Source organism: Phoca vitulina, unplaced genomic scaffold, assembly GCF_004348235.1.
Source record: "Phoca vitulina isolate PV1807 unplaced genomic scaffold, GSC_HSeal_1.0 scaffold2, whole genome shotgun sequence".
Lineage (NCBI taxonomy): Eukaryota > Metazoa > Chordata > Mammalia > Carnivora > Phocidae > Phoca > Phoca vitulina.
In genome coordinates this window covers 64860962-64883859 of record NW_022589705.1, presented here as the reverse complement: position 1 = coordinate 64883859, position 22898 = coordinate 64860962, and the positions used below count along the sequence as shown (strand labels likewise).

Below are 22898 nucleotides of genomic sequence, written 5' to 3'. Positions count from 1 at the left end.
TTATTTATGGGCGCCTGGGTGGCTCAGTCGTTAAGCATCTGCCTTCGGCTCAGGTCATGGTCCCAGGGTCCTGGGATCGAGTCCCACATTGGGCTCCCTGCTCCATGGAGAGCCTACTTCTCCCTCTCCCGCTCCCCCTGCTTGTGTTCCCTCTCTCGCTGTGTCTCTCTCTGTCAAATAAATAAATAAAATCTTTAAAAAAAATAAAATAAAGATTTTATTTATTTGAGAGAGAGTGTGTGCACATAAGCAGGGGGAGGGGCGGAGGGAGAAGGAGAAGCAGGCTCCCCACTGAGCAGGGAGCCCGACGCAGGGCTCAATCCCAGGACCCTGGGATCATGACCTGAGCAGAAGGCAGACGCTTATCCAACTGAGCCACCCAGGCACCCCTGTCATCCATGTTTTTAGAGATGAATGAACTCTGGCTCCATCTCTTAGTGGCCAGGTCCAGGTCTCACAGGCAGGAGGCAACAGAGCCAGAAAGATAAAGTAGATGCTAAGAACAGCAGGTGGTATAAACACGAACAAGGTTTTAGGCCCAATGCATAATTATTGCTAGTTTTCCATGTGATAACTTCATTTTCTATATGCCCACTGTAATGTTCAATCTTTCGACTCTAGCTATCATATGTCAAAGGTGATTTGCCAATTTCCCTACAAAAGGAGTACCTATTTCTCCTTTCCCCAGTGGAAAAGCTCTGAACATGCAGTTTAAATCTGAGTTCTGGAGCACCTGGGTGGCTCAATCAGTTAAGCATCTGACTTTGGCTCAGGTCAGGTCATGATCTCAGGGTCCTGGGATGAAGCCCCATGTCCATGCTCAGCAGGGAATCTGCTTGTCCCTCTCCCTCTGCCCCTCCCCCTGCTCGTGCTCTTTCTGTCTCTCTCTCAAATGAATAAATAAAATCTTGAAAAAAAAAAATCTGAATTCTGGGCCCTTGTGCTAACATTTCTTTTTTTTTTTTTTTTTTTTAAGATTTTATTTATTTGCGAGAGAGAGAATGAGATAGAGAGAGCATGAGAGGGAGGAGGGTCAGAGGGAGAAGCAGACTCCCTGCTCAGCAGGGAGCCCGATGCGGGACTGGAGCCCGATGCGGGACTCGATCCCGGGACTCCAGGATCATGACCTGAGCCGAAGGCAGTCACTTAACCAACTGAGCCACCCAGGTGCCCTGTGCTAACATTTCTAAACTGGTTTTCTAACTGGAAGCCGGATATGTTTCACCATGACCTCAAATCATGTGTCCCAAACTCGACTTGTCCCAACCCTCATCCTTCCTCCTTTCCCTTCTTCTCCATCAGATTATATCACCCTGCCAGGGGCCCAGCCATAGGTGGTTTGAATCATTTCCACTGTCTCTTTCTCCTCCAACCTCGTCGTTCCAAATGCTTACACGGTCTGGCTTTCCCTCAGCCTGGTATGCTGCTTCTTGCAAAGAACACCTATTCATCCTTCAGGGCCCCTCACGAATTACTGAAAGTGATCCCACAAATTACAGCAGTCCTTGACTTTTTTCTACTTCACCCAGCATTTCATCACATCCACGGCATGCTATGATAATACACAGAGCTGGGTATTCACACACATACGTGGCTTGTCCACTAGGCCGTAAACTCCTCAAAGGCAGGGACGGATCTTTTTCATGTTTGTATTTCTAGTATCTAACAGTATCTGGCTCAAAAAGGGCTCTAGTAGATATCTGACTACATTACTTCATCCATAAAATGTTTCTTTATTGTCCAATAGAGAGTGTTAGCAAACACAATTATTTTTCCTATCGTGCTTTTTATTCGCCAACAAATCTCTGTGGCCCAATGGAACTATTTCCAGGGCCCAAAGAAGCTCAGGTTACACTCCCTCTCCTTATGGCCACATCTCCAGGGACAACCTTGAACACCTTTGAGCTTTAACTCTTTGCCTTTAGTCTTGCCACAGGTTCCTTCTTATTGCCTATAGTAGGAGTTGGCCAATTTTTTTTTCCTACAAAGAGCCTGATAGTAAATATTTTAGGCTTTCTATGTTGCATGATCTCTATTGTGACTACTTAATTTTGCCTTTGTAGAGTGAAAGCAGCCATAGACAATATGTAAATGAATGATTGTGGCTATGTTTCTATATGGATTTTATTTATTTATTTTTAAAGATTTTATTTATTTGCTTTAGGGACAGAAAGAGACAGCACGAGTGGGGTGAGGAACAGAGGGAGAGAGACAAGCAGACTCCACGCTGCAACCACAGGGCTTGATCCCACAACACTGAGATCATGACCTGAGCCAAAATCAAGAGTCGGATGCTTAACAGACTGAGCCACCCAGGCGCCTCTTTAATTAATTAGAGAGAGAGAGAAAAGAGAGCAAGCACATGAGGGGGGGAGGGGCAGAGGGAGAGGGAGAGGATCTCAAGCAGACTCCCTGCTGAGCATGCAGCTCAATGAGGGGCTCAATCTCAGGACCCTGAGATCATGACCTGAGCTGAAAGCAAGACTTGGATGCTTAACCAACTGAGCCACCCAGGCGCTCCTGGAATTTGGATTTTAGATAATTTTCCCATCACAAATATTAATCTTCTCTTGAATTTCCCCCCCAACCATTTAGAAATGTAAGAAGTATTCTTAGCTTGCAGTTCACACAAAACAGGTGGTAAGCCAGATACAGCCTGTAGGCCAACCCAGATTATTTCCCCTCCTCACCAACTCCATGAACATACACACACGAACACACCTCTGTTCACTTCCACCTCTAGCAGGCCTGTAGTAAAAATAACCTTCAGAATTTATTTATGGATTTTGTGTTATTCTGTTGTTTGGAACTACTCAAGGGCTGGGGAGGTAGAAAGTGCATGGGATTTTGAGCCATGAGGGCCTAGAATCAGATTCTGGCCTTCCTATTCACTAATGAGGTTGTCTTGGACATAATACTTAACTGCTCTGCTTCACCATCATCATCTATAAAATGGGGGCAAGAACACCTATGCTGCAGGGTTATTGTGAGAATTAAATGAGCTAATGTATTCCAAGTTCATGGCACAATGGCACATAGAGTAGGCACTCAATAAATAGCAATTATGACTCTAGCTTGAGATATGGCTTCCCCAGATCAGCTGTAGCCCTGGAACGCACTCTATAAACCAAAACTGGGCACCAGAAGGAATAAACTGACAGCAAAGTACAAAGGCAGAGAGATAGAATTTGGAGGTTTTCAGATTCATGACCCAGGATTCTAAGTGCCTGGTTGGCCCTGATTCCTTCTGGTACCATTTCAAATTCCTCTGGGTCTGTTTTCCTCCTTAGAAAGAACTTCTGACTCTCACACTGCCTAAATCTTCTCAGCATTGCTTACCAAATACCCCAATGAGCACTGGAGCCCTCTTCTCCTTCCTGGACCTCTTCCTGGGATACGGCTGGGAAAGGATGAATGTGGCCAGACCACACCTACACAGAGCGGCCTGCCACTGGGCCTTATATAGGCTGGGCACCCAGTTTCCTCTCATTTCTTCTGAACTTCCTGCCTGTATATGGAATGAAATTTTTCCAGAGTTCAAGAACTAGTTTTTCTATAGAAGTTTTAGAGCAAAAAAGCCTGTATACAAACAAGGGATCCATCATATTATTTTCAAATAATATGAAAATATCCGTGAAGGGCAGATAAGACTAAGGCTTGTGGTATCTCTGTCCTTGGTCCAAAAAAGCCTGTCACTGCCTTGCTCCAACACTTCTAATAGGTGTTCATTCCCCTGGAATAACCAAGCCCCTATGCTATCATTCAGGGCCTCCACAACCTTGCCCCAGATTACCCCTCCTGCATTATGTCCTACCATTCCTCTACAGAAATCCTGACCTACAGTCCAGGCCGAATGGATGATCTGTTTCTACCTAATTGCCCTCGACAATTTCCAGCTCTCCACACTTGTGCATAGTCCAATCACAGCATCTGTAACATGTGATTGCATATCTCCCCTTAGCCTATGAGCCGGGGAGATCAGACTATGTCTGATTCCTCTCTGGGTACCTTACACCTAGCACAGGGCCTGGCACGGGGCAAACACTCAATAAATGTTAATGAATGAATGAAAACACCTGAAGTTATTCTTCCCTTAAACTGTTTTAGCTGGACTCTTATTAGCAGACTAAGCAGTCTGGGTCACTGCCAAGAAATAGAAAAACCAAAAAGAAAGAAAAGAAGCATGACCAATGTGATCCAAGCAATGGAAAATAGGTTTTAAGAGTGAGGTAAAAGAAACCAAGGCTGTTTAGCCTGGAGAAGAGAAGAGGAGGCCTAACTTGATTCTGGCTTTAAGTACACAAAAGGTTCTCATGAGAAAATCTTGATCTCATCCTGCCTTTATAATCAGAAGGAAATTTTCCATATTCATGGAAAATGGAACAAGAAGAAATGGCTTAAGTTAAGGTCAGAGGGGTTTAAGCTGGAGAGAAAGAAGAACCAAATTAGGCACCATTTTTCCAGAGATACTGTTATTGTACTTTTTGGCAAGTGAATTGGAGGGGTCTTACTTAGCACTTTTGTTGAAGGCTGTGCAAAAGGGAATTAAGTATGCTGCTCTGTTCCTGTTTACTATGGAGAGAGGTGGGTGAAAACACAAGTCAGGTAAGATTTTCTAATGAGCCACTGACTCTTAACTGACCCTTTTCCTGCAGGCACTTTCTGTCATGTTACTTTGCAGCTCTGTGATAGAACAATGTATTATTTCAAAGTTTCCTGATAAAGCAATGGAAGGCAAGAGAAGGCAGCGATAGAGTAAGACGGTAGGGAAAACTGCCCAAATAAATATACCTTCTATAAAAACAACAGCTAATGGGGCATTAATAATAATTGTTAATATGATTACTATTAAAGCTAACTTTCATTGAGCACCTACTTTGTGCTGGGCCCTGTGCTAAGTGTTTGACATAAGTTATATCAATTCTCATAACAACGCTATGCGGTAGGTAATATTTGTACCCTCATTGTACAGATAAAGAAACTGAGACCCAGGAAGGTTAAATAACTTGCCCCAATCACACAGCTAGCAAGTGGTAGAGCCAGGACTCAAACCTAGCCAGTCCAACTCTGGAGTCTATATATAACCTAGCTACTGTCAATCCAGAAGAAGGATGAGAGGCTGGAATTTAAAGCCTAATCTCTCAGAATCCAAGGTGCATATTCCCAGCCACTTCCTTACACTACCCCAAGCCAGGAAGAGCAAAGCAATACATGACATTAGCAAGAGAAGAGATCTCAGAAGTGAACCCATATAGACCTAATATTACAGAGAAAGAAACGGAGATCAGGACTCACAGATGATAATGATTAGAACCAGGACTTGAATGAACCAGCCTAGTAACTCCAAGTGTGGATCTCTTTCCTCAATTATAGATTCTTGTTGAATTTGAGGGTGAGAAAATGAAGGAATGGTATCTACCAAATGAGTTCCTTCCCCAGACCCTTCTGTAATGAACTGCTAATCTCGATTAGAACTTATGCCTGAAACACAAGGATGCCAGCAGCCTCTGTAAATTGATTCTGAAATTCTACTAGCAAAAGACGGCAATGCACTTGGTTGATGGTGCTACAGCAGCTGCCAAAAATGCTCGCACATTAAACCAATCAAGCACACCTGGGCCAGGCAGCTTCCATATTAGGCTGGTGGTTCACAGTTTAAGCCTGAACTGGACTATTCCAACAGCTTCCTCGTTGATGTCCTCCTTCTGGGACTTTTTTGCTCCAGACTGGCCTCCATTATGCAGCCAGAGTAAACAGAGTCCTAGTCATGGTATTAGGAGCCTTGCAGCATAATGGAAAGAACATAGGTCTTTGAAATCCAACACCCCTAAGTTTGGACCAAGCTCTGCCACTTACTTACCACCTGACCTTGGGCAAGTCACTTTAATCTTGCTGAGGTCTGGCTTCTTCATCTTTAAATCGGGAAAAATATCCCCATATTGTGGGATAGGAAGGATTAAATAAATCGTAGTGTGCAAAGCATCTAACATATTGTAAGCCACAATGCAGAGCAGACCCTCAATAAATGTTAATGTTTTCCTCCCAACCCCCCTCTACATTTTGGCCACAACCTACCATTTCAGCTTATTTCCTCTCCTTACCAAGTCCATTACACACACACACACACACACACACACACCTGCTCCTTTCCACCTCTAGACCACTGCTCAGACTGCAGCTTCTCATAGGAATGAGCTTCTTCCAAAGCCCAGCAAAATTTCCATCTTCAGGAATCCTTTTCTAGACTCCCTTTGGTCATGCTGGGATTGATTTCTCCTTTTCCCAAACTCCCACTTTGTTTACATTCCTTACTACAGTCAGTCTGATTTCACTTATTTATGTGCTTCTCTATCTTCCCAACTACACTGGAGGGAGAAGGCTCTGAGAAGACAATTACTTATTGGAGGGCAGGAAATGTGTTGTTTTCCTCTGTGTATATTTCTCAATACCAAGGTTTTGTACATACCAAGAGCTCAATATGTGTTTATTGAATTGAATCTTGTCACCCTTGACTGGGAATCTTTACAGAAAGATCCTGGACTAAGTTTATTCTAAAACTGCATTTGATAAACACGATAAACTAATACTCACTGGCTTGCTTCATTTTTTTCATCCATTCTTTCAACGCACTCCGGACTCCTCTCAAGACATCTCCCCAGGTTACAGGGGGACATTGCCAGGAGGACATCTCTCACTCACAGAGGTAGCATGATCTGGGAGCAAGCTCTTTGGAGAACTGTTCCCACCCACTGGTTAGGAGATGACTGCCATATCCACCATATTAAAAATCAGAGTTGTGGAATCAGAAAGTAGATCTGAATGATTTCTATCTGCCTCAGTTTCCAAGTCTACAAACAGAGTTTTAAGGTGTTACATATAAAGCATGAAAACAGCATCTGCTGTATAGGAAGTGCTCAATAAATGTTAGATATTATATTAAAAAGGTAGTGGACTGGAAAAAACAGTCAGGACTTTCACTTTTAGTACTATCTCACTTTTAGTACTATCTCCACCATTGACTGATTCCTTGGGCAGTCTTAATCAAGTCCTTCCCCTCTTGGGGCCTCTCCCCATCTGTAAAATCAGAGGTAGAACCAGATGGTTCCCAAGCTCCTTCTACTATCAACGATGTGTATTTCTCTATGATCATCAAAGAACCTTCTGTTCCACATGCTGAAGCTGTTGGCAAGGAAAAATGTGAATTCTTAGTTGCAGGTTCCCAAATGAGAAGGACCAGGGCCAATACCAAGGCCAAAGGCAGAACAACAGATTAATAAACCACCTGTGAGTCTTCCCCTGCATGAACTGTATCACACTCAGTTCAGGCCCTTGAACAGAGCACAACCTTCCTTCCAACAAAACTCACAGCAAAGGCAAGAGAAGAATAACAGCAATGAAGAATCTTGCCTTGTACAGAATTCCTGCACTTTCTTGCCTTTGATGCCTGTAATCAGGGCATCATCAATCTAAACTAGGGCTCCCCTTAGGCACAAAGAGAAGGAAAAACACAAAGGCCCACTCTGAACCTGAAAGCTCATAAAACAAAGACCAAAGCGAGTAAATAAAAAATGTTAATGACTCATTCAACCACAAACACTGCAAAGGCCTACTATGTGCCAGGAAGAGGGGGGATGAAACAGACATGGTCCCTTAGCCAGTGTACTCAGAGTACACATGGGGTAACCTACCCCAAGGTAGACAGTCATCAGAGCTATATTCGAAGTTCAGCCCCCCCTACAGAAGATGGGATGGAGGGCAACTAATCCAGCAAGGGGATCAGAGAAGCTTCACTGAGAAGGTCACATGAGACACTGACCTTGAAAGACGAGAAGGAAGAGGGAATGTCAGGAAGAGAGTGCAAGCAAAGGAACATGGAGGGAGTGTTTAAGGAACAAAAACTGGTTTATTTTGACTGAGGCACAGGGCAGGTTTGGGAGAACAAAGGGAAACAAGGCAGGAGAGATGTCTGGGAACAGATTATGGGGGAACTTGTCTATGCGGCTGAGGAGTCCAGACTCTATATAGTAGGCAAGGAAGCCTGCCAAGGTTTCTGAGCAGAGACATAACATGATGAGAACATTGTCTAAGGAAGATCACATGGGCACCCATGAAAAGGATGCAAAAGGAACCAAATTACTAGATTACTATGAGACCACATAACAGGAGACCACATACACTTCCTAAGCGTGTGCTGGAATCCAACAGGTCCTGTTCACAGAGCTTCTCTCTGCCAAGGTTCAGCTTCATGCAATCTAAGTTTAAGAGGTGCTCTCTTGCCAGCCCTCTAACCATCAAAATCTGCTACAGCACAAGAGTAACAGGTTTCCCAAAGTCAAGAACCCAAGTGACTCTGGGATCACAGAAAGGGAAGAGCTGAGGTGGGAGAAACTGGGAAAGGGGATGCCAAAGTCTCCAGCTTGGTTCAGCTCCATATGAAAACCCAATCCTGAGTCTCCTCTACATCACTTCCAGCCTCGTCCTTTTCAGAGGGGCTGAAGCAAAGGGCAGTGAGACTGAAAGCACCAGGCCGATGGCTGGTGCTGAGGCCGATGGCCGATGGCTGAGGATCCAGTGCGACAGTACACATCAACGGGCCAGTGCAGTGCTTGGCACAAGAGCCATGGGCAATAAGCACTAGTTCCCTTCCCATTCTGCAAGGTAAGTTCCAACTATAAAGTCCAAGGAGGCTTCAAGACTTAGGGCACCTCAACTCTTCCCCAGGGGCCTCTCTAAGTACTCCCATCCAAAATGACCTAGTTCCTAGAAATCACACCTGCCATGTCTTTGACACCCATTTTGTGATGGGTGCCATACTAGGTGACCCATGTAATCCTAGTCAACCTTCACAATGACCTTATTATGCCCTTTTTATACAAGACAAACCGAAGCTCTGAGAGGGGAAATGACTCAAGGGCACACAGCTAGGAAGTGGCAGAGGTGAGCTAAACCCGGGACTACCTAACCCAAAGTCAAGCACGTCCAACATTTCATTTCATTCGTGTCACCTGCGCAGGGCTCTGATCTGCCACTGACCATCTGACAGGTAGCCTGGAAACTCCCTAAGAAGAGAATACGCCCAGCATCATCTCTCCTCACTGTACAGCAAACCCACACATGTCAAGAGCTTTTGGATGAAAACAGTTAACTTTAAAATAAGGTAGTGCACATAGATGATAAACTCCTCATGTGAAAATCTATTCGTGATGTTGGACTTTGTGAGCCTTGAGCCCAGCCATACAGCGTGGTAGGGACTGAGTTTCACACTGGCCACTGACTGAGCTCCGACCTCGGACACCTGTCACAACCTAATCCTGACCCCAGGTACCGGCTGAGCCCCGGCCGGGGGCATCGCGCCGCGTCCTGAGCTCGCCACAGACGGAACCCCGCCAGGTCACAGACGGGGTCCCTGAGGAGAGCCCTAAAGAAGCATTCCCTTCGACGGTCACTCCGCAGCACGATCGGATCGTGACCTCGGGCCACTCTGAAGGCCCTGACTGCCCTGTCCCGGGCACACCGACTCGTTCACAGACCCCCGCCCCATTCTGCTCGGAGGGATACCTCGCTGCGTCGCCTTTACCTCAGCTGCGGGACCGGTCGCGCGCACCCACCAGCAGGTCGCTCCGAGAACGCGGAAGAGGCGGTACTAGACCCGAGGGGCGGGCCCCACCGGAGAGGGGCGGAGTTGCGCATGCGCCCTGATGGCTACGCCGCGAGAAAGGGTGGGGGCGAGCTAAGTAAACTGAGAAGACGCGCTAGAGAGGGGCGGGAAGATTGCTGGGGCGGGGGGTGGAGCTTAGTTTCTCTCCACGCTGTTTTCCGAGTGAAGGTCGGGAAGTCGGGGAAGGGCCAGGAGGGAGGCGGCCAAGCGGCGGCAGGTGTAATTACCCTTTACCGAAAGTTTCTGAGAGCTTCCGTGTGCCAGGATGGAATTTTTAAAGTGCCTTTTGCATATGGGGAAATCCTGCCAGTCTTTTCTAAAACGAGGGCTAATTCCGTCAAATTTCCTCAGACGTTTGCGTACCTTTTTTTTTTTAATTTAATTTTTTTTTTTTTTTTTATTTATTTGACAGAGAGATAGCACACGTAGGCAGAGCGGCAGGCAGAGGGAAAGGGAGAAGCAGGCTCTCTGCTGAGCAGGGAGCCCGATGCGGGGCTCGATCCCAGGACCCTGGGATCATGACCTGAGCCGAAGGCAGCCGCTTAACCGACTGAGCCACCCAGGCGCCCTGTTTGTGTACCTATCATTTTACCCTAAGAGTTTTCCTTATGCAAAGCGTTACCCCCAGTAGTTCAAAATTAAACAGTTAAAAGTTCATTTCTTGGAGAAAACCAGCTGCGTTTAAATTAATATTTCAACCAGACCCCTGCCGCTGCTTGGTGGCCTACTTCCTGGCGGTCGAAGCCTGCAAGTGTAATGAGGGAATGGGAGTGCTGACTTGGGTTTAATTCAGGTCCTGACTTTGAGTGTGTTTCCTCCTTGGTGAAATGGAAGTAAAATATCCCTTCCCTGTCTGTCTCAAGATGGTTGTGTGAGTCTGGTGAGCACTGCTAGTTAAGAGCCTCTTAGACTTCCATCCCACCATCCTGATGAATGTTTGTTCTTTTCCCCTTCTGGGCTCAGTCTTCTCATCTGTATGATGGAAGAAGGTCTGGAACCTGAGAGAACATTCAGGGATTTGCTACATTTCTCAGTCTGGGTGAAGGCTGGAGAGGGGGCCTTCTCCCAAGCTTCTGTGTTGAGTCACTTACAGAATCCCTCAGTCCAACCCGAAGGCCCCTGTATATCCTGACCTTTCCCACCCCTCACCTTCTAGGCCCACTCAAACTTCATGTCTTCAGTGCCCACGCTGGCCTGTTCCTCTCTCTGTTCCCTGAATATCTAAATAGCCAGCTGGTCCTGAGTCTCTCAGGCCCATGTTTCAATCCAGGTTCTCAAAATTGTTATGTCTCTATGTACATGGTTCAGTTAATACTAGATGAGGGCTCTGGAGGATTCAAAGAAGGAAGGGCTCCAGGAGGGCTCCCCCAAATCAGGTGGACCTCCAGCTGTACTTTGGCTCCCTTCACCATGCACTACATACAGCTTCTGGGGGTGGGAGAGTGGGAATGGCAACAGGAAACCTCAAAGAAGCTACAATGTTCACCAGGGCCAAGGGTGGTGGGGTATCCTTTATTCAAAGGTAGATGCTCTGCCCCAAAATGGGGAGAGTGCCTTGCTTCCACCTCATTCCCTGCTCTAAATATTTTTATGGATCTTGAACAAACAGGAAAACAAAGCCTTCTGCAGTGACTGCCCAACCAAACTGTCCCTCTACCCCCAACACATTGCCCCTCACAGGACCTTCTCCTGCCAAGTTTTGCCCTATGGGATGGGGGAAATGCTGCTTGCTTTCCTCTGGCTTGCTGAAGCCCTAGCTCTCTCTTCTATATCCTTTTTCTTTAACTCTGCTCAGTCTTCTCTGAGAATCCCTCTCTGAATTTTTTTTCCTCTCTGAATTTCTCAAAGCAGTTTTGTGATGTCTTCCTGATGTAATCAGACATTCCCATGTTAAGGCCACACAGTTCTGAGATAAATTTACCTTCTCTGCTGCAGTATATTCCAAAACAACTATGAACGCAGAGCCTGAACTTTGAGTCTGAGCTGTCCAGTCATTGAGGAGGTAGTGGTGACCTGTCATAGGAGGTATGCAAGCAGGGCCACCTTTTAGGATGCTGGGCTGGGCTTCCTCTGGTGAGCCTGAAGAAGGAACAGCAGAGTGGAAGGCCTTCCAGATATTAAAGCAGTGAAAGCAGGAATACTGGGCACTAGGAAGGGAGCCAGGCAGCCAGCCAAAGACAAACCTGATTTGGTAAGCTATTACATGTCAAGCATTTAGAACTGTGCCTGACACTCAGTGAGTATTAGCTATTACTGTTGTGATTGTGAATGATCCACAGACTGTGAGTAATGAAGGAGCTCAGAGATAAGTCAGTCCCTCGCTCCCACACCTGCTCATGAAACGGACTGGGAAATCGAGGTCTAGAGGGGAAAGAGGCGCACCATTGTACCTTAGGGGCTGGGCTGGGACTAGACCTCAGGACTCTACCTCCCAGGAGAGCCACTGCACAAAGCCAGCCTGTCTCCTTCTCAGGGAGAGGAAAGAGCTCTAGGTGGCCCTTTGCTGACTCTTGTCTGGGCAGCTGGTGGGTAAGGGATAGTGGAATCATAGCAAGACCTGCGCTAAGGGGCTCAGATGTATCCTGAAGAATAAGCTCAGAAGTCAGCCCCATGTCTTGCCACCCCCACTTTGAGCTCTAGCCAGCACCCAACAAACAGCCTTTTCTTGAGAAAGGCTTCCTTTGCTGTCATTAGGGTTAGGACTATAGTTCTGCTCTGTCCCTTGACCCATTCACTCCAATAAACCACACAGACTAAGGGGGTGGGATGAGAATAGCCATGCCAGGGAACCTGAGCTGAAACAAGGAAAGACTCCCAAGAGACTGAATTTCCCGAAGGCAAGGGCCAGCCCTCCCTACTCCTGGACTAGGCCAGATATTCTGGGTCCAGAATTCCTAGAGCCCTGGGAAAACCTTGGTGTCTCCACCCTGGAGAGCTAGGCCAGACATGACCACACTAGCCAGCCCTCCACATGGCCTGGGATCTCAGGACAAAAAGCCCTCCCTTCTCCATTCTGGCCCAGTTCCCTCCATAGCCTGCCCAGGAGCCATGTGGCACCCAGACCACAGTTTCCCACCAGTGCCGCTTTAGTTTGCCTCCTTTATTTTACCAAAAATAACAATAATAAACTCTTCCCTCTGTTTCACAAAAATAGATTTCCCGTCTCCCCACCCCCTCCACAGTCAGCACTGGCCACAGCCTAGAACCCATCTTCCAATCCACAGTCCTCCCTGAGGGAATCTCTGATCCCCCCGGACCTCACCCCACCCCAGAGCCTCTGGCAAAGCTGCTGGGTCAGTGTTTCCCTCGGGAACTTCTCCAGAGGCAGCGGTCTGGAGTCCAGATGGGGGCCCCAGGAGCCCCACCTGCTTTCTCAGAGATCAGGCAGCTGCTGGGCCACGGAGAGGGGCATAATTTTGGAGGCTTGGCTCAGCATACAGCCCCAGCAGACCTGCGAGGCAGTGGGCACTCTGGCATTCACTAGAAATCCTTGCTCAAAGCAGGAACAATTGTGCTCTAAAGAGGGGCTGTCAAACCCTCTTTCCACAAGCAACTCATCTCCCTATGTAGCAATCCACAGGCCTTGGGGTGGGAGTCAGGACCCCTGTTTGCTAGTCTAGCTCCACAAAAGCCTCTCTGTGAGGCCTTGGACAGTTTCTCTCTCCTTTCTTCCTGGCTTCAGCTTCCTCCTACGTACGTAGATGATTCTGGGAGACTGGATGATCCTCAGGCCCCTTCTGGCTCTCCATCCTGGCCTCCCAGTGTAGAGGCTCTGGGAGGGAGGGCCCTGTCCCTGCCTCAGTTTCCCCACCGGTGGGTCTGGGCACAGGGCTAGGCATGGCGGTACAGAGTAATGGAGTGTCGAATGAACATCCCAGGTTCTCTGTGGATAGCTATCCAACCAGCTGGAATGTCTCACGGATGGCTGGGCAGGAGGCAGGTCCTTGCAGGATGGGGGCTTTCCAAGCCTGGAAGACTCCATTCACTAGCAATACGTCTTCACTGGCCGGGGATGGGAAACGAGTCTCCGGAGTTTCTGAATTCAAGTTCCACTAGCTCCTTGGGTTGGAGGATTATCTTGCACTGGGCTTCAGATCCTGAGAGCCAAGTCTATAGATTCTGGGAGCTAGATTGGAGTGTATGATTCCCAATTTAAGGACCAGAGGACCTTTGTGGACATGAGGGATCGCTCCCAGCCCTCAGGAGGCTGTCTATAATCAGGCTTTCCTAGAGGCAGAGGGATGAGTGAAATGACAGTTCCTGGGCATCTCTGGCTGAGCAGATCAGAATCTGTGTCTGTGGTGGGCCAAGGGTTTAGGTACTCAGGGCGACTCCCTTCTTAAGTCCCTACGGCTCCCCAGAACTCATGCTTATGGAAACTGGTAGCCTGAAGGTTCAAATAAAGAACTACATCTACAGTCATATTTTGTGCACTTACACACATGGTTAGACCACTGACCTGTCATCACTCCCCCAGGGGTCATGGTCTGGTGGTCCCAATCCCTACTTCCTTCCCTCCTTCCTTCTGTTCATTCATTTACCTAGCATTTATGGAGGGTCTTCTATGTGCCAGGGAGTGTCTAAGGCAGCTAGCTCTTACAGACACACCCCACAGTGAAAATCACACACTCACACACACTCACGCAGAGTCATCTCTGCTTTTTCACACACAGCTTGCTTACACTCTTGTACCTTTCTCGCTATCACTCAGCCACATCCACATTCCCCACATGGGCACGGGAACCACCATGGAAGGGTCAAGGACTGGAGCAGAAACCTAGCCTATCCCACCCTAGACTTCATGTGAAGATGTAGCTCCTTCTTTCCTTCTGTTTGCCCACTTTTAAGCTCTCCCCTTCTCCACTGATAAGCAGTCAGGGGGCATGTGGGCAGACTCTTGAGAACCACAAGTCCAGGGGCTTTGTGTGTGTGGAGGGGTCCCAGGGACTTTAGGTTCCTCTGCCACCAGATTCCTGAGGGTCTTCTCCCCAGCCACTCTGTGTTCAGATGGTCCACCTGACAGGAACAGCTCTAGGCTTGGGCTCAGTGACAGATCCGCTCTGTCATCTCCCTCTGCAGAGAAAGAAGGTAGGTAGGGGTCAGTCAGAGCTCAACCTACCAGGCAGCCCCTTCCCAAACCACGGGGCCTGGCTGTTCTTCTGCCTGAATCTGGCCCCTTTCCGCAACCCCCACCCCAACTCCAGGCTGTAGATCTGAGTCTATAAACTGAGACTAGAATGAATTCTCTATTAAAGTACAGAATCCACTGTTAAATGAATTGCCTTTCCCTAATTTATCCACGTGGGGATTGGATTTTCTGAAAGTAGGTAGCCTTTGGATCTGAAAACTCTGAGGCTAGCCCTGGGAGGGGAGGGCGGCAGGGGCCTGGCCTCACCAGCGGCTCCAACTCCCGCTGGTCCACCAGGCTGAACTCACGGATGAAGTAGTAGAAGTGTTTGTAGCAGGTGTTGACGTGTGCTTCAGCCCCCATGCTGAGGATGCTGTCGAAGTGGTGGATGTAGACATGGACGAAGACCCGGAAGAGGCGAGTCAGGATCTTGGTGCAGACCTGCTGGAAGTTCTTGGGGAAGGGAACTCCTAGCGGGCAGGGATGGGCAGAAGTGGGGGGATCAGCAGTCTGGGGATCAACCGCTGCCCAACCCTGCCCTCCCCGCCACAGGAAGCCTTCACCCGGGATGGCCACTTCCTTGCAGGGGATGGAGAGACCAGGGCCCGCTTTTTCCCCACTTCCCCTTTAAACAAAGCACAGATCTCACTGTGCCTCTCCCCTGCTGAACTACGAATCATCTCCCACATTTCCCCATCACCCAGAGCCAGACTGCACCCATGCTGGGGCCACTGATCAACCCTTCTTCGACTACGATGGAAGTTACGCCCAGATTCCCGCAGAAATATGTGTGTGTGTGCAGGTATTGCCCCGTGATATCTTGGATGTAATTCCAAGGTGAGTTTATCAACAGCTCTAGTCCATTTTTAAAAACACAGGTCTTCGGGATTAAGTTCTAACTTCGCAGCATGGTGCCTGCTCAAAGCCTTTCATGATCTGACCCCAACCTCCTTCGCCAGCCCCACCCCAACTCCTTCCTCTTCATAACATTCACACAGCAGGCCCCAGATCCTGCATCCTGAGAATTACAAAATCCTCAAGAACTAGTTCAGATACCTCTCATCGCTTCAACTATTCAATAACACAAAGAACCTTCCATCTTTGAGCTGGGCCCCGTGCTGGGTCCTCTGCACCTTTTGCCCCCTATGATATGGGTACGGTAGCCCTTCTAGACCTGATAAAGTAGAGGTGCGTGATGGCGACCCCACTCGCCCAAGGCGATACTAGCAATGAGTACAGACTGGAGGCAGGATTCAAACCTGTGGGCAGTGCCCTGCAGCGACCTGCAGAGATAAACGCCACACCCCCTGCCTGAGAGAGGCTCCAGCACCTGTAAAAAAGGTGTAATTTCGGCACAGTCCCCCGCGCTGAGGGCAGAGATCTTGGCGACTACGCCTTCTTCCCCGCTGTGGCAGAGCCATCCCCAGGGTTAAGGCACAGACACTGGGGTGTCCCAGGCCTGGGGGTTAAGCCTAGAAGGGAATAAGAGCTCAGACATGGGCCCATACTGGTCCACCCTGCTCCATCCGGGTCCTCATGGCTCTCAGGTGGGGTGGAGCCTGCCTCCTTGTGAGCCCTTGCAGGCCCAGCCCAGGTTCCTCAGACTTGTCCTGCCCATCTAGACTTGGGGGCCTGGACCCCAAGAGACCTGAGGTGCAGTTCTGAATCTCTGATTCAGTGCACTGTCCCTCTCTGTTGGCTTCAGTTCCTCCTATGTGAAATGCAGATGCCCACTGCTGGGCATGATAATGCAGGAAATGACAGGCCCCCAGATGGGGAGGGGCTGTGAGCCCTGAATTGTGACTCAGTGCCCAGCCTCCCTCAGTATTCAGACTTCTCCCCTCTGGGCTTGCCCACCCTGCCCCACCCATCTCTGGTTCCCATAGCCTTAACGTGGAGAACAGCAGGCCAGGTGGGGGGGGTGATGCTGTGATGAATACAGTGTCATGCTTGCTTGGCTCCTGGGCCAACACCCGCTCTTGCTGCCCTTGGGTGGGGAAGCAGGGCCAGTGTGACTTCACTCATCTCCTCTCGCCACCCTCACCAGGCTGCCCAGCTGAGATAAGAAAAGGCCCCAGAGCTTGGGCCTGACAAGGGAGAATTCTGCCCTTAGACCCCTCTGAGGTACAGATACAATCTGGCCCTCCCAATCCCCACCCCCTTCCCTTTCCTGAAGGGAAGAGTCAGAAGTAACAGGCGGCTGCAAGTCAGTCAGCCCAGGCAGGGTGACGGGCTAGGAGCACCTAGAGGCATTCTCTTCAAGAAGGTTCCAAAAATCACAGTGGTCTTGCCAGGGTGGCTCCTGGAGGGACATTTAAGCTTCAGATAAGAAGAGTCCCAAGCTGAGAGTGAGGCAGTCCTAGCTCTAGATGCCTGATCTTGGCAGACACTTAAACTTTCTGGGCCTCAGTTTCCTCTTCTACAAAATGGGGATGAAAATCATGTCCCGCCGCCCCCCGCCCCCAACCCCAACCCCTTACAGAACTGCTATGTCAAACTAAACGCTCATCTACAGAATGGGCTCTGGCGGCTCCCTCCCTCCCCAGCCGGGTGTGACTCGCCTGCTGGGAGGCACTCACCAACACGAGTGGGAAAGACGTCCTCGTCATTGATGAGGCCCTCAATCCAGTCCATGAGCAAGGCCATGTAGCGCGGGGCCGAGAGCTTGGCAGGCCGCCGGTACCGGCGCTCATCCTGCCAGCGGTACTCATAGCGGGGCCCGCCGGCCATGACCGGGCAGCTGGTCTCGCTGCAGCGCTCGGCCATGGTGCCGTAGATGAGGTTGATGCGATTGAAGAAGTCCACCACGTGCACGGCGATCCAGTCGTCGATGTTCTCCCCCGGCGGCAGCCTCACCACGCTGCGCAGGTCCAGGCCCGACTTGAGCGATGCTTGCGCCTTCTTATACAGCTCGAAGCGCTGTGTGCCTGGCTCGAAGCGCTTCCGAGGCCGAAACGTCTTGTCCTTGGCGAACACCTGCTTCAGGCACAGCGCCATGGCCGGGCTGGGCGGAGGGCCAGGTGTCCAGGGGCAGGACCTGTGGATGCCCTGCCAGGGCCAAGGGCACGGAGGGAGCGTGGTGGTCAGGTCCTCACCAAAAGGCTTTGACTTCCCAACACATCATTTCCCTCACACCCTCAGCTTTTGGCCAGCCTCTGCAGCCTTCGCCTGGAGTCTAAATCCCCCGCATCCCCTAGGGCCAGGGCCCCTGCCCAGTCTCCAGGCTACCCTCGCTCCCCCGGCCAAGCAGCCTCAGCCCTCCTATCTCATTTTGTTTCCTCTCCCCTCTCACTGCGTCTCACAGAGCTCTGGGCTTGGGCTCCAAAAAGGTGCTCATCTGACTTCTTGTTGACCATTAGAGAGGTGGCGGAGGCTTCCTGCAGGCTCGCCAGGAGGCAGGAGCCTGGATGAAATGACCTCGGGGGCGCCCCGTGGGCCAGCCGGGTGCAGCGTGGGAGAGCCTGGCTGCATTGTGCTGGGGGTCAGGGTAGGGGCAAGGCCCCGCCTTCGGCTTCCTCTGGGATATCCCGTAGTCCATCCGGCCACCGGGGATTCCCAGGGAGCAGGAGGGACTTTTCTACCAAAAATGTACTTTCCTTTTATTACCCTGGAAGGGGACAGGGCCCTCATATGGCCAGCTGGGTGACCTCTGAGTGTGGCTGCAGGCGCTGGAGGAGAGGGGGATGTGGCGGGTCCGGATGGGGGCCACTTCCTCTGACAGTGGCTAGAGATCCTTCCCCCGCCGAGCCAGCCTCCTCCTGCCCCAAAGCAGAACAAGCCACTGGCCTCTCCCCCTGCACCCGACATACGTGTTCTGCGAGTACCTACTACGTGCCTGGCACCGGGAGGCAGGAGAATGCAGTCAGGTCTACCCAGCTGGGCCTTTCTAGAACTCAGACAAATTTGCTTTGCCTCTCAAATGGAGGGATCCCAGACTCAGAACAGACTTTGGGACAGCAGAGCCCCAGGCTTGGGGGCAGGAGTCCTGGATTCTAGTTTCAGCTCCACCATGGCTGGTGACCGCCAGAGCAAGCACGAGTGTGACCCATACAATGTCCTGGGTCCCACAGGTATAGGCCAGGTGTCTGGGACTCACGTGGTAGTCATTTCACCTCCCCTAGGGGTGTGTGAGTCCTCGGGAAACATGGACCCAGGTACCTGCTGAGACCAGAATTTAGCCACAGACGGAGGGCTAAGGCTGAGCGTAGGCTAAGCACGGAGCTGTGGCTCCCGGCTGACCTCTGACCTGGCCCTGACCCCGGCCAATCTGAGTCCTGACTCTAGCCCTAGACTGAGGCTGGCTACAGCCACAAACAAAGCCTCGCCTTAACCTCAGAGCTGACACAGGAGCACTTAACCTTCTCACATCTCTCATGATGCTGGGGCGGGATGGGGGAAGGAACGAGGTGACAGATGGAGGGAGGTGCATGTCAGACAACAAGTCAGGCTAGTGAAGTCTGGAACAACGATTCTTCCTTGTACCCACAACAAGCAGGCCAGGATGGGGACGGTCAAGTCAATGACAGGCGTTTGGGGAGTAGGGGCAGGTCTCCCAGCAGGACCTTGTCCTCTTGAAAAAACCCTCAAAGATGTGGAAAGTCATCTCATCCATTCCTTGATCCTCGACTTCTACCCAGAGAAGTGTGGATCCTGGGTTTCCTGATCCCAGAGGAGGAATTTCCACACTTCACACGCCACCTGTATTCCACACTCTGCTCGGGGCACGTGCTTCCAAAATCATTCCTACTGCAGTTAGGTGGGGTTCCTGGTTCTCCTCCTTTGCACAGCCCCCTTTACTGACAGTTACCAACATCCATCACCTCACCCTATCTTTCCTGCCCACTTCCCTCTGCCATCCCCGCCCCCCCAACCTCGGCGCTGCTGTGTGATCCCTGAACCTATCCCCACCCTCCTGCCTCTGTGTGTTTTCTCACACCAGTCTCTCTGTCTGACTATACATGGTCAGGTTGAATGCGATCTCCTCCCACAGCCCCCTCTACTGAACCCAAATGTCTTTCTCCTGGGTGGGGGGAAGGCTGCTCTTTGGCCACTGTTGTTCCCCCCTCCCCAGTCCCCCCGCCCCTCCCCCTGCCTAGGGCAGGGCCTGGCACATAACTGATGCTCAGGCTTTAAGTAAAGCTTAGAGTTTCAAGAGCCCTGAGAAATCAACTGACCAACCCACTTCTTGCACAGATGGGGAAACTGAGGCCCTCTTTCTGAGGAGCCGCCATTCACACAGCAAGTTACTGACAGGGGATCTCCAAAGGCAGAACTGGGAACTGGGATAAGGTGGGGCTCAGCCCATCACAATGAGTAAAGGGCCATTTTCTTGTGCTGGCTGGTCACTGTTCTGGTGGAGGTAAGGGGAAAAGGGGGAAGTGGAGGGAGAGGGGAAGCATGTTCCCACCAATCAGACCAACCTAATTCCTGTTTCCCCAACATGCTGGACCTCCCCCGTTCCCCCAAAGCACCTTGAGTGTCCTGACCAGTAAGCTAGACTCCCATCGTCTGGATATTTCAAGACCTGGGTCTTTTCCCAGGAAAATGTAAGCTTCAGGAAAGGCAGGGGAGAATCTATACAAGCCACTTGTCACTTGTCTCTTCCCTTTCCACTCCCATGCCCTTATTGGGTCTCCTTGCCTTACAGAACCTCTGTCCCCTCCTGGAACTATGGCCATTTCTGCCTCTTAGCCCCCCTTTCCTAACTCTGGGTGTCCTTTTACTCCTAAAGTGCCCAGTGATGGCTCACTCCCTGGGTGGGCATCTGGGCTTCCCAAATGAAGACCACAGAGTGGCCCTGCCTGTTTCTGACATTTAGCCCCCTGCCAGGGCCACACCTGCCACTCCCCAAGCCTGGCCCAGGATCTTGGCAGGGGGCTGGCCCCAGTTTGAAACCAGAATGCTGCCTCTGCCTGGGCGAAGTGTGTGTGTCTGTGTGTGCGCGCGCGCGGGCGCCCTGAAGGCAGAGATCCAAGAGAAAAGTAAAGGCGGGACTCCGCCCAGCGGCGCTCGGTCCCCCGTGTCCACCCCTAGGCCGCCCCCGGACCCCCTAACCCCACTCGCCCAGCTGCCGGGACACACCGGTCGTAGGACCCAGAGGCGTAGGCCTGACGTTTCCGCGCCTGAAGACACGCCCCCCTCTAACACCGCCACCCCCGAACCCCGACTTTCGCAGCTCGGAGCCTCGGACTCCGGACGGAGCGCTGCGGCCAGCCTGCCTTGGGGCGGAGGTCGCCTCCGGACGGAGCCACGCCGGGACAGCCGCAGAAATGAAAGTGGCAGCGAGGCTGGGCCGTGCGCCGGCGGGGGCGCGGGCGCTCACTCACGGGGACCGCCTCGGTCCTCCTCTGGCCGCAGGGTCACATCCCCGGCGCGCCGGGTCGCCTCCTGCTCCGGTCCTCCGGCTGGGCCGGTTCTCTCGCTTGTGCGCCCGCCCGGCCGGTCCGCGGTCGCCCTTCGCCCCCGCGGCGTCGCCAGCTCCGCCCCCGCCCTCGCGGGCCCCGCCGCGCCGCGGCCTCCGGGCGGGGAAGGGGCGGGGAAAGGGGACCCCCTCCCAGTGCACAGACGCACTCCGCCTTTCCGGAAAGTCCGAAGCGCGCTCCCAGATTCCCTCTGGGCAGAGGACTGACTGAGCAGCTGGCCCTGGCAGCAAAGTCCTTGGGCTTCGCCACAGAGGCAGCCTCAGCTTCCTCGACTGTGAAATGGGGACAGACCCAGCCTCTGTGTGGAGCAGAAACAAAGGGGCTGCTAGGTAATCGTGGTTTCCTTGCCCTCCTAGAATCATCTGTGTCCCACTTGTCCCTGAGCTCAATCAGGGATGGGGCTGCCCTCTCCACTCTCGTACCCCAAGTTCCTGGCAAAGTGCCCGGCACATAGCAGACACTTAATGCCCATTTTCTGGGTAGATGAATGCTTTGGGAAACACAAGCTGAGTCCCTCACCCAGCACTGAAAGGACTGGCCCTGAGGAATGCTCAGGTGACAGACGTTCACCTCCCCGACCGACCAAGGCTGGGGTCTTTGCTCAGGCTGGGCAGATTCTCCTCACTCCTCACCCAAAGTCACCCCATTTCCCCCCACAAGACCTTTGTTCCAGCTCCGCCCAGTTTGGAATATCTTCTTTACCTCCTTTCTTCCAGCCAAATCCAAACCTTTAAGACCTGATGTGCTCTCTCTGCTTTTCAGCTTAGGTTCCTCCCCTGAGGGCAGATACCCCATAGCAGTACTCAAGGCACTATGGCCCCCAGGCCCAGAGATCAGTTGGCTGACTCTGTTCTGGGATGGGAGGGAAGGTTGGAGACCTTCTAGGATGGGAGGACCAAGGCCGAGAGATGGGCTACAGAAGTCACTCTGGAGGGGTGCAGAAGATGAGCAGGTGGGGGTGGGTAGGCATTTACTACTGCACTGATGCCCCACTGGGCTCTCCTTGTGTCTGGATTTTCTGTTTGCTTGATGGCAGGACAACAGACTGAATCCTTAAGAATCCCAGCTCATAGAACTGAAGATTCATTCTTTTGTTAAGCACCTATTTTTGCCCCAGTCTAAAGTCTAAAGTTCTTTTTTTTCTTGATGTCTGAGTCTTCACTCTGTCCCAGATCCCCTACAAGCAAACAATCGCATGCTCTCGTGTATGCAGAAGGAATTCTAATTTAGTCCTTCATTTGTTTGATATCCTAATCAATACCCTTTCTGTGCCCTGAGAGTAGACCAGGTGATGAAGCTGACCCTGTTGCTGACCTCAGGTGCTGACAAGTTAGCAGTAGGGACAACCCAGAGAGGGATAATACAAGGTCAGAGCTCAGTCATCCAGAAGTGAGAACACGGTTAGGGACTGCTGGCGAGCACTTTAAAAGCATGGGGTTATCCACAGGAAGCACATGGAACACTCAAATTGGGCCCTTTGAGGAGAGTTTAAGGAAAGCACTATTTAGAGGTGTAGTCGGGGTGCAGGGAAACCACAGGGTGGCATATCACTGAAGGGCTCGCAAGAGCAGCCTTTTGCTATCTACCCTAGGCCGAAGCTGTCGCCCCAAGCTGAAGGGGTGCTGGGAGGGAGTGGTGAAAGTAGGAACTATGAGGAGGGGGCTACTGACAGGAGCTGCGGCCTAAGCAT

General features: G+C 51.1%; 2 protein-coding genes across 7 annotated transcripts in view; both read right to left on the bottom strand.

Moving 5' to 3' along the window:
- MKNK1 (MAPK interacting serine/threonine kinase 1) overlaps window positions 1-9663 on the bottom strand; it is a 44266-nt gene extending 34603 nt beyond the window's left edge. For 2 of the 3 annotated variants that reach the window (XM_032429748.1, XM_032429796.1), the window contains exon 1: window positions 9578-9663. The gene's annotated coding sequence lies outside the window, so the exon portion shown is untranslated. Of the gene's footprint in view, window positions 1-9558 lie in introns of all 3 variants that reach the window. The other variant, XM_032429757.1, reaches the window with a different exon arrangement.
- A 1885-nt stretch (window positions 9664-11548) lies between these two features.
- MOB3C (MOB kinase activator 3C) lies at window positions 11549-21249 on the bottom strand. 4 transcript variants are annotated; one of them, XM_032429711.1, is made up of 4 exons: window positions 20868-21249; window positions 17366-17834; window positions 15095-15256; window positions 11549-14731 (listed from the first exon to the last, which is right to left on the bottom strand). In XM_032429711.1, exons 2-4 carry the CDS (start codon window positions 17781-17783, stop codon window positions 14502-14504), a joined length of 810 nt encoding a protein of 269 aa, XP_032285602.1. In that variant the 5' UTR covers window positions 17784-17834; window positions 20868-21249; the 3' UTR covers window positions 11549-14501. The 4 variants fall into 4 exon arrangements, with proteins under 4 accessions (XP_032285602.1, XP_032285593.1, XP_032285613.1 ...); XM_032429702.1 differs by having other exon boundaries at window positions 21005-21249; XM_032429722.1 differs by having other exon boundaries at window positions 21113-21249.
- Window positions 21250-22898: the final 1649 nt, after the last annotated feature.

Coding starts and splice junctions, on each gene's coding strand:
- MOB3C (XM_032429711.1), bottom strand. CDS start 17,783: ATGGCGCTGTGCCTGAAGCAGGTGTTCGCCAAGGACAAGACGTTTCGG. Junction 15,257..17,365: donor CGTCTTTCCCACTCGTGTTG/GTGAGTGCCTCC, acceptor CCTGCCCGCTAG/GAGTTCCCTTCCCCAAGAAC. Junction 14,732..15,094: donor ACACTTCTACTACTTCATCC/GTGAGTTCAGCC, acceptor CTTTCTCTGCAG/AGGGAGATGACAGAGCGGAT.